The following is a 10498-nucleotide window of genomic DNA, read 5'->3' as shown; positions in this document are numbered from 1 at the left end:
CAGATAATTTTGTCCTGGGGCTTCAATGTAAGCCAACACATCTCCCCAGTAAACCCTCTGGTCTACAGACTAACACAATTGGTTAACACACAGATGGCATTACCATATGCTGTCATAAATGGACCTGCTGCCTTCTTTACTATCTGAAATGATTTCAACAAACTAAGGTGAAGAAAATATTTACAAAATCATCCCCTTTATATTTTAAAATTTTTAATATAGTCTTTGCCTGCAGCTGAAAAGGATTTGAAATAATAGTATGTTTGTAACATGGCTGGAAAAGCTAAAAAAATTACTTATGCTAACAAAATTATTGTAATAGAGTGTTACATTTCTTTCTGAGTTATTGACAACCCTGATAAAAAAGGGAAAATATCCACCTAAAAGAAACAAAGAGTTAAAAAGAGAAAAAAACCCTTTCAGTTACTGAAATTCTTTTTTTTTTTCCAGTTACTTAAAATCTTAAGGGTCAACAGGACCAAAAGGAAAAAGGAGCTCAGTTTCCCATCCATTTGTTTTTGTCTTCAAGTTTTCCTCTTCCAATACTACAAAAATTGTTATGGAAAAGGAAGGGGAAGGTCCATAAGTTTTACCTTTTAGTTTATCAAGTTAAATCAACCTGCGTGGTCCATTTGTCAAAAGGTGAGTAAGAAAGTTGATATAAAAAATATACAAAAATTAACATACTAATGTTTGAAAAGTCTTTTAAATGTCATACATACAAAAGTGCATACATCCTAAGTATACAGCTTGATGAATTATTACAATTATTGTCATCAAGGTAAAAAGATAGAGCATAACCAGCATCCCAGAGGTTCCCCACCTCTTCCTTCCCAGTTGCTCTGCCCCCTTTCTCCTCCTCAAATATAGCCATTACTTTGACTTTTAACACCATAGAATAGTTTTATCTATTTTTAAATGTTATGTAAATGAATCATACATCATGTATTCTTTTGTGTCTAGCTTCTTTCACTTAACACTGTGTTTGTGAGACTTAGCCATTTTATTTCATTATTAATTTTTTTAAAGATTTTACTTATTTATCTGAGAGAGAGAGACACAGAGAGAGAGAGCGAGAGAGAGCACATGAGCAGGGGGTAGAGGGTAGAGGGAAAAGCAGACTCCCCAGTGAGTAGGGAGCCTGATGTGGGGCTCGATCCCAGGATCCCAGGACCTTGGGATCATGACCCGAGCGGAAGGCAGCTACTTAACCAACTGAGCCACCCAGGTACCCTAGCCATTCTATTTTAGATAGCAGTAGTTCATTTATTTTCATTGTTGTTTAGTTTCCATTGTATAAATATACAAGCATTTATATCTTCATTCTGTTGATGGCTATTTGGGTGGTTTTCAGTTTGGGATTTCACAATTAATGCTACTACGAATTTTCTTCTACATGTCTTGGATGCATATGATTTCTGTATTTCCATTGGTGTTTCTGTTTCTCTACATCATCACCAAATGTTTGTTTCTGTCTTTTTATTTTTAGCCATGTTTTGGTTGTGGATTGTTGGTTCTCATTTTGGCTTGACTGTGTGCTCAGTGAAGGCAAGGCCACATCTGTCCAGTTCATAGCTGTATCACTATCCATAAAACATAGTACAAATAATAATAATAATAATGAGGATTGATTGAAGCTAACAACTACACTCAGAGTTTGCAACTTAAGCTTATGTTTATAGTTTTACTTTTATTTGTTAAAATGAATAGTTTTTAAATGGTGTTACGATTCAGGTATCATAAATCATTTCCAATGTTTTCCTTGATGTGAAAACCATAAAGTACCTCACCTGTTCCCCTGACACCCACCCTCCCAAACACACACACATGCAAATTTAGGGCAATGGCCCAGGGAGAACTAGACATGTCTCCTTTTTAATTTTATTCAAATATTTTGATAGGAAAATTAAATAATTTAACTGCTAAGTAATTTTAGTTATTTTTCTGATATTAAAACACAAATATAATGGTATCCAAACTGATTGAATATTGTGCTTACATAAGAGGCTTGAGTCACCTCAAAGTCTATTTGTATACCCTTGGCCACCATACTCTTCTCAGCCAAGTCTGAAAAGCTTTGATAATAATGGGGAATTAATGAAGTGTTTCAATTGGATAGAATCATGATTCAGTTTTTACATCCGGAGGATAATTTTGGCTTGCACTACATAAGATGAGTTGGAGGGGAAAAGGGTGAGTGAAGAAGCACTGGGGGTAGGGATATCATTAGGAGAATTATGTAATATTAATCCATTATATTATAATCATTTATTATACTATAATAATCCAGGTAAGAGATAAATTGGCCTAAACTCACAGCACAGGACATAGAGAAGAACAGGCACCAAGATTTCTAATTTTATTAGTTACTTACTTTCATGTTCACCATGACTCTTTAAAACAGCATCTAAACATCTAATTATTGGTTGCAGTTTGTATTATACCTGTATAAATAACATACATATATGATAGGATAAATACAAATATTAATGAGCATTACTATTATTTAATTCCTTCTATTTGCAAAAGTGAAATGGACTTCAGTATATTCAAAATTAGATATTATTTAGTAGTGTATCAATTTGCTGCATTATACATAAAGAAATCTACAACTCTTGTCTCTGAAGTGATCTAAATAGTAGTTCACATAACATATAAGCTTCAAGGGAAATCTTTGTATCCACTATACAACTCCATCTTATTGTAATTGGAGTTTTTAACCGGACCTAAATAAATTAATCTACTATATGGCTAAATTGTTAATTATCATTGTAATTCACAATATACAGGTATTTGATACTTTAGGGACTCAACACTGCCATGAATACATTTGATTTCCAGTTCAATTTCCAATTTCCAAAACTGTAAAGTCGCTAATAAATTCACAGTTGCTTTCCAGCTTTTTAAGTGTTTTGACATTTTACATTATCTTCTTTGACGTTCAACATGCTTGAAGTCAGCAAGGCTGGTATGTTACCCTAATTTTTCAGTTTAAAAAAGCTCTGAAATTTGATTTACTGCTCTTAACAAACATTATTTGTGTAACTGTAAAGTGACTGGAATTCAGATTTCCAGACTTTTTATCCTGGTGTACCAGGTTGCCAGTCTAATACAGCATATGGCTTCCTAAGTACCCTGGATTTTAGTAGCTGTTTAACAAATTTCTTAACCTGTATACTTCAGTTTTAATATCTAAAATAAGGAGATAATAATAATACCTAGCCATTGAATTATTATAAGGATAAATTTAGCTAATATTTGTGAGGCACTTAAAAACAGTGTCAAGCTCACAGTAAGCTCTAAATAAATGTTGGGTTATGTATTTATTGTTTTAGCATATCCAACTGACTTGTAAGGAGGGTTGGGATCCTAATAGTATACACATTTGGAAAATTCTCATTTGAGTATATATATTAGGCAAGTTCAGACGTGTATATGGGTAATAGAGCATAAACCTTGTTTCTAATTTAATAACTAAAGAAATGTGGTGGACCAATAATCCCATTAGCCTTACTTAACCACATTTCATCTGACCTCGATATGCTCTTCCCAGAGAGAAAAGACTTCAAGGGTGTGGTAAGTGGACCTGTTGAGATATTTTAAAAAAGCAGAAATCAGTGGATTGTAATAGGAAGCTCAGCATATTAGACAGTTCAAGTGTGCTCAGGAGTGTAATGATCTGAGTAGTCTTAGCTAAGAGGACGTTAGGGGAGACGCTACAAGGGACCCAGCTGGGTACTCTGCAGGAAGTTAAAAAAAATTGTTGAGCTTTGCAAAACATCTGGTGTTAGCCATCTGTCTTTGGCAGTACAAAGGTTTAAGGTCTCTGTGGTTCCTTCTGACACCTTGGAAGGCGGAGTTACAGCACAGAAGTAACAAGTAGTAGCAAGCTAATTTAAGTACGTTCTCAGGAGACACTTGCACTTCCTGTTACTACAATTCCGGCCAAAACTGCTGTCAGTCCCTAGTTTTTGAGAGCTACCGAGCCTCGATTCCTATTGGGGCCACCCTCGGTTCTCCTCAGCTCCAGCGCACACCTGGATGGGCCGTGCTCCACCTAGGTGCTTGGAATATGGGACAGTTTCGCTCTTCTAGTCAAAGAACACGGTCTTTTGCTTGAGAGTTACTCGTTAAAAGGCTGGCAGGTGGACCCCTTGGCCCACTCGGGATCTCCCATTGTTGCTGGGAGGCGCAGGAGCCCCGGCCAGTAAGACGCTGTCCCTGCTGCTCAGCAGCGAGCCCGGACATACTAGCCAGGCTCCGCTGGGCATTCCGAAGCCCCACCCATGGCAACGCCACTCTGACGTCCGCGCGCCGGAGGCCGCCATAGGCCCGCGTCGGGGCCCAGGACGACGTGTGGCGCGTGGACTCTATCAGGTCCAGCCCTGCGGGAACCCGGTAGGCACTTCCGGGCAAGGTTCTGTGCACCTGTTCCTTCCTTCTCCTTAAGTGTCTTCCCCTCTGGGAAAGAGTGGACATGCCCCTACCCAGAGAACAAGATGCACGACAGCAAACCTAGATTAAGAACAGCACGGAAAACTAATCCCAGAGCAAGAAGGTGCCGGGCATCTTTAAACTGTTTGGAAGTTCACGTGACCCACTAAGTGCCGGGCCCCAGTGGTCACGTGACAACGCGCGCGCCCCCGCGCAGGGAGAGCCGGCAGGCGCTGTGCGCGCGCCTTCGCCGCTGCCTCCCATCCCCTCGACGGGAGGGTGAGGAGCGGCGGAGTGATCAGGCGTCTGGGGGCCGGTGCGCGTGCGCAGCGAACAGCTGTCACCCAGTGCGGAACAAATCTTCCAAATTTCCCAAATCTCCGTGGGCCGGAGGCCACCCTCTTCCTCCTCATCTTCCTCCTCTGGGTGGTATCCCGGTGCCCACCCGCGCGCCAGGTAACCGCTTTTCCGGAGTCCGGGCGATAGGGATGGTGGGGGAGGGGCCCGGGCGGTCTTCTCGGCACTGTCCCCCTCTGCTCCGAGCCGCTGGGGGTGCCGGCGGCCGGGGCAGCGGAGACGCGGGGCGGGAGACGCTTGGTGCCCGACCGCCGCCGCTGTCATGCTAGGGAGAGAGCGGCCGGCCATAGTCGCAGCGGAGGGAAGAGGGAACCAGTGACAGTCCGCTCCGGCCCTCTCCGGGGTTCGGTCCCCGCGCTCGCCGTTCTCCCGGGGGCCGAAGTCTGGGTCGCGCTCCTTGGGGCAGAGGAGCGCGCGGGTGGTCCAGGGATGCCGACTCCTTTCCATTCCTCTTCCAGCCTGGTCTGTGGCGGACTCCAGGGAGGCACGGCCTGCTGCGCCCTCGGTGCCATCTCTTCTCTGGAACTGTCACGACCCGGGGGAGTGAAGGCGGGGACTCCTCTCCAGCACACCTCGCCGCAGGCAGGCAGCCTCTCTCCCGGGTTCGTCCGCAGCCCCCGTGCTGTCCTTTTGGTTTTTCCGGCAAGGGGCCATTTCTTCCTGCAGTGCCTGAAGCCACGATGCGGTGTAGACAGTGGGAGCTTAATAAATGAGTTGGATCGCTTCGCGTGGAATGCCAGGCACGCACAGGACGTGGCGTAGGGTGGGGATGTGGAGGAGGGAGGCAGGCAGGCTGGGGCTCCGGGTTCGAGCTTGGGTTTTTCCTCCAGGCTTAGCCAATGAAACCAGCAGGGCTGGATTCAGATGCTTTCCGGGTGAACTCTGAGCCAGTCTTCCCCTAAACTGCCCGGTGCAGGTCTGCACGGGCTGGCTTTGGTTGTGGGCGAAGCCCAGGAGGGGTGTTGTAAGGTTTCTGCTCCAGGAAAAGAGAGGGCAAACTTTTTTTTTTTTTTTTTAGCACTTGGTAAATTACCCTTCAAGGCGGTTTATCAAACCTGCTTTGGAAATGTAGAAGTTGGCGTTGGTTCACCCTTATCTCGGTGAAGGTTTCTTTCTGGTAGGCTCAGTTCCACCTAGGTTCGGACCAAGTTTTGACCTATTTCACCCACTTGAATTTGCTGTAATTTTTATTTTTAATCTTGGGAAATTCGGCTTCACCGTTTCTATGGTAACAGTTACTAATATAATTTCGAAGTGTTGTGGTTGAAAATTAGTGGCTTTAATTCTTAAAGGTCCATTTTTGCTTTGAAACACTTGGTTCTCCTTTGCGATCATTACTCAAATTCCGCCTTGCTGGTCTCTTCCAAACCCCCCATGCTTTGTTTTGGAATGTATTACACGGCTGTTCGGTTTTTTAGGCCCTCTTTCTCCCAATTTAAGGCGTTATGAAAAGTTTGCACACAGTCTTTACAACACTCCACGAACTTGGTAGTACAGTACAATTTAAATCGGAGACTTGTTTTGTTTTATTAACATTTAAATCGGTTGCTTGTCTAAAGTTAAAAATACAGGTTTTAAACCTTGTAGGTGCACAAATGCTTTTAAAAAATCCATTATTAACTTTCTATAAGAATGAAGATTTTAAGAAGCTGAACAGGTACATAATTTTTAAAAAGTTATTTAGATTTAAATTTCAAATAAAGGGTGAAAATTTGGTATTTTGAGTTCTCTACTTGACACCTTCTGAATCACCCAGGACTAAGTTAGGTGCCTAACTAACCTTGGGTAGTCTGTGATTTCTTTTCTTTCTTTTTTTCATTGTTTTGTCATTGTATCTTGACTGGCTCTCCCCCCCCCCCCCCCCTTAGAATGTTAGGGCTTTGAGAACAGGTTCTTTTTTTTTTTTTTCCTTTGCTGTATCTCTAGCAATTAACCATAATGCCTGGGGGTGCTAAAATATCCTCTCTCTTTTTAAATAACGGCTTTATTAAGATATAACTCACATACCATATAATCCGCCTATTTAAGGTGTAAAATCCAGTGGTTTTAGTATGTGCATAGAATTGTGCAACTATCATCAGAATCAATGTTAGAACATTTTAATCATCTCCAAAGAAACCCTGTTCCCATTAGCAGTTACTGTCCCTCCCGCTCCCACCCCCTTTAGCCCCAAGCAATGACTAATCTGCTTTGTGTCTCAATAGATTTGCCTGTTGTAGACATTTCATATAAGAAGAACCATATAGGGTGCCTGGGTGGCTCAGATGGTTAAGCGTCTGCCTTCTGCTCGGGTCATGGTCCCAGGGTCCTGGGATGGAATCCCGCATCGGGCTCCCTGCTCCCTGGGGAGCCTGCTTCTCCCTCTGCCTCTCTCTCTGTCTCTCATGAATAAATAAATAAAATCTTTTTAAAAAATAAGTATAACCATATAATTTGTGGGTTTTTGTGACTGGATTCTTTCACTTAGCATGATGTTTTCCAGGTTCATCCATCGTGTAGCATCTATCAGTACTTTATTCCTTTTTATGGCTGACTTTTCTTCCATTGTATGGATATATCACTTTTTGTTTAGTCATCAGTTGATGGGCATTTGGGTTGTTTATACTTTGTGGCTATTTTGAATAATGTGCTAGGAACATTCACGAATTAGTTTTAGTGTGTATGTGTGTTTTCTTTACTCTTGGATATATGCCTAGTAGTGGAATTGCTGGGTTAAACCTTTTTTCTTGAGTGAATAGATGGGTGAAGGAGGGATAGTTAGTGTTGAGGGACCTATTCTCTCTAGGCCTTTGAGGGACCTATTCTGCTCCACCACCAAGTCCATTTCTCTAGAGGCCAGAAGTCTTTGTGTGGGGCTTTGTCCTGTGGATAGTGATGTGTTTTTCTTGTCTGGATGTCTTTAAGATCATCCCTTTATATTAGCCCAGTTTTTCTTCATAAAGCAAATGATTATTTCCTTGGTACTAATTTGTTATATATTTATTAGAGATATGGTGATAAAACAGGTATATTCCATACTATCATTAAACTCAGTGTCTAATGCACGTCTTTCAGTCTTTTAAAATTTATATTATTTTTTGTTATTATGAATATTCAGTGCTCCTCTGCCTACCTCCATTTCTTTCTTTTTCTTTTTTTAAAGATTTTATTTATTTATTTGACAGAGAGAGACACAGCAAGAGAAGGAACACAAGCAGGGGGAGTGGGAGAGGGAGAAGCAGGCCTCCCGCGGAGCAGGGAGCCCGATGCCGGGCTCGATCCCAGGATGCTGGGATCATGACCTGAGCCAAAGGCAGATGCTTAATGACTGAGCCACTCAGGCACCCCCCCACCTCCATTTCTAATATGAATTTCTTGGGAGTTGTGCAAGAGTTAAAGTCACTGTTTTTCTTCACTTGCTACCAATCTAGAAGGTTTTGTGGAACCTAAAATATAAATTTAAAATATTGTATTATTGTCTTTAAAATATTGTATTGCACACCCCCAAAGATTCTTGTTTCCCCACCCTCCATGCCCTTTGGGAGAAGATGCTGATGACAGAAGTCTGCACTTGCAGGGCCTAATCCTTTCCCCACATAAGCAGTTGGAACAATCCCATCCTTCTTTCCCTGCGGATCAAGTCCTCTCAGCTCTCTCAGTAAGGCTTTGCCCAGCCAATCTCCTCCTTCCACCAAAACTTTCTCCCCGATTTCCTGGCTAGGTGGGGCTGATGCCTTGCTCACATTCTTGTTCCTTCTGCCTTGACTGCTACCCTGACCTGCACTTCTTTGGTTAATTCCATCTCATCCTTCAGATAGCTTACTTAGCTCAGTTATTACTTCAAGTTAGTCTTCCCTCAATACTGTACACTGGCCATAGCAGCATTCTGTAATCTTCATAGTCTAAAACAATTATACAATTAGTTGTGGATCACTGTTTACTCTCTACCCCCATGTATGCACAGAAAAAGTTATGTGCAAAATGTTGAAAGTGGTTAATTACTTCTGGATGATGGACTCTTGTTTGTGTCTGTGGACATTTTCTGAATTTTCTCCTATGTATTGGTATGACTTTTGTGAACAAGGGAATAAAGAAAAATCATCAGTAATTGCCATTTTTATTTTAATAAAATTCCTTCTAATCTCTTTTGTTTGTTTTAATAACCTAGATGAGATTTTACTATAGCTTCAAATATCAAACTTTTATTACATTTTAATTCTTTCTCATATCTAGGGATAATAGGGAATGGTGAGCATTGGTTGTCTAGGGATGGAATTTCTGGTATTGAAATTAAGCTGATTCTTAGGAACAGAATCTAGCTCTGATACTATTAGGGTATGATAGCGTAAATAGCTCATTTTCCTTTTTCCCTGAGAAATGTCCTTGCTCTAGTACATTTGTGTGTTTCATAGTACAGAGTTTTTCCTTGCACAATTGCTTGTTATTTGTCCCTTTTTTGCTGGGTGGTTATTCTGCCTAGTAGTGGGTATATATCTTCAGTAGATATTTTAACACCCACTATGTGTCATGTGCTATGTTAGATGTGGAGCATACAGCAAGTGAACACAATAGACAAGTGATTCTTTATCATTTCCTGCAAGAGGATTATTTTGAGTATGAATGTTTAGTTACACTGTTGCTCTACGTTTTCAGATACACAGTGGCTTCAGCTACTATGGTATTTATGAGCTGTTGCTCCACAGAATCTTTCAAATTTATTTTAGATTTTTTTGCGTTTGTGTTATTTATTATTGAGGGTAAATACTTACAGAGCAGAATCATGTGTCATCAAAACCCTTTTGATGCTGACTTCTTTTTTTATATCTCCATCCCGTTCTAGTTATTAATTTGACATCTCTACTTGTTAACTGTAACTAGGTGAACTGGGATCTTTCCTCTCAGCACTGCTTCTCCAGGTTTCTCATGCATCTCATCCCATTTCAGTGTTCACTTGGGGAAACCTGTGAGTTATCCCAGGTATCTCATGGTTTCTCAGCCCTCATCACACCCAAACTATCGCCAAACCCTATCATTTCTGCTTCCAAAATATGTATTGGATCAGTCCTCTAGTCTCTACTTGGCAATCATCTCACTAGCCACTCCAGCCTCCTTCCTATTTCTGCTCCACCACGATCTTTTAAAATGCAAATTGGATCATTCTCATTGCTCTTAGGAGACTTAAAATTCCTGCATTATCTCTTCCTATCCGAAGCAACCGCCAAACCTTATCTAGATGGTTTTAGTTTTTCTATCTGCCCATTGGCTTTTCTTTTTTTCAAACTGTACAGGCCCTTGCCGAAAGTGCTGTTTTCTGCCAGACTTTCTTCCCACTTTCTTTTTGGTACATCATTCCAGTCTCTGCTTGAATGTACTTCCTCAGAGAATCCTGACCTGTCACGCCCACCTCTCCGCCAATCTAAATCAGCTTTCCTAGTGATAATCTATCTTAATTCCCTAATTGTTTCCTTCCATGACACTTAAGCATAGAGCAGTGAACACAATAGATCAGCGAAATTTCATTAAAAAGGATTATTTTGAGCGTGAATGTTTAGTTACACTGTTGCTCTATATTTATGTGATTATTTGATTGTTTCTAAACTGTAAGAATTTTACAAGGGCAGGGACCCAAGTATTTTTATTCACTTCTGTCATACTAGGATACTGTTGTCTCATCAACACTATAGTATAGTTACTCAATAAACATTTGTTGTACAAATTAATGACTTCT

At 41.2% G+C, this 10498-nt stretch overlaps 1 protein-coding gene across 16 annotated transcripts in view; it reads left to right on the top strand.

Annotated features, from left to right (window-relative positions):
* Window positions 1-570: 570 nt before the first annotated feature.
* Window positions 571-10498, top strand: part of KDM4C (lysine demethylase 4C) — a 478025-nt gene continuing 468097 nt past the window's right edge. For 2 of the 16 annotated variants that reach the window (XM_032392312.1, XM_032392310.1), the window contains exons 1-2: window positions 2225-4890; window positions 5250-5531. In XM_032392312.1, coding sequence (XP_032248203.1) covers window positions 5501-5531 — 31 coding nt within the window. In that variant the 5' untranslated portion in view covers window positions 2225-4890; window positions 5250-5500. Of the gene's footprint in view, window positions 643-2214; window positions 4891-5249; window positions 5532-10498 lie in introns of those variants that run through there. The other 14 variants (XM_032392308.1, XM_032392309.1, XR_004297893.1 and 11 more) reach the window with 14 other exon arrangements.

The sequence above is a fragment of the Phoca vitulina genome, unplaced genomic scaffold (genome assembly GCF_004348235.1).
Source record: "Phoca vitulina isolate PV1807 unplaced genomic scaffold, GSC_HSeal_1.0 scaffold67, whole genome shotgun sequence".
In the NCBI taxonomy this organism is placed as follows: domain Eukaryota; kingdom Metazoa; phylum Chordata; class Mammalia; order Carnivora; family Phocidae; genus Phoca; species Phoca vitulina.
This window is presented reverse-complemented; position numbering and strand designations above follow the sequence as displayed.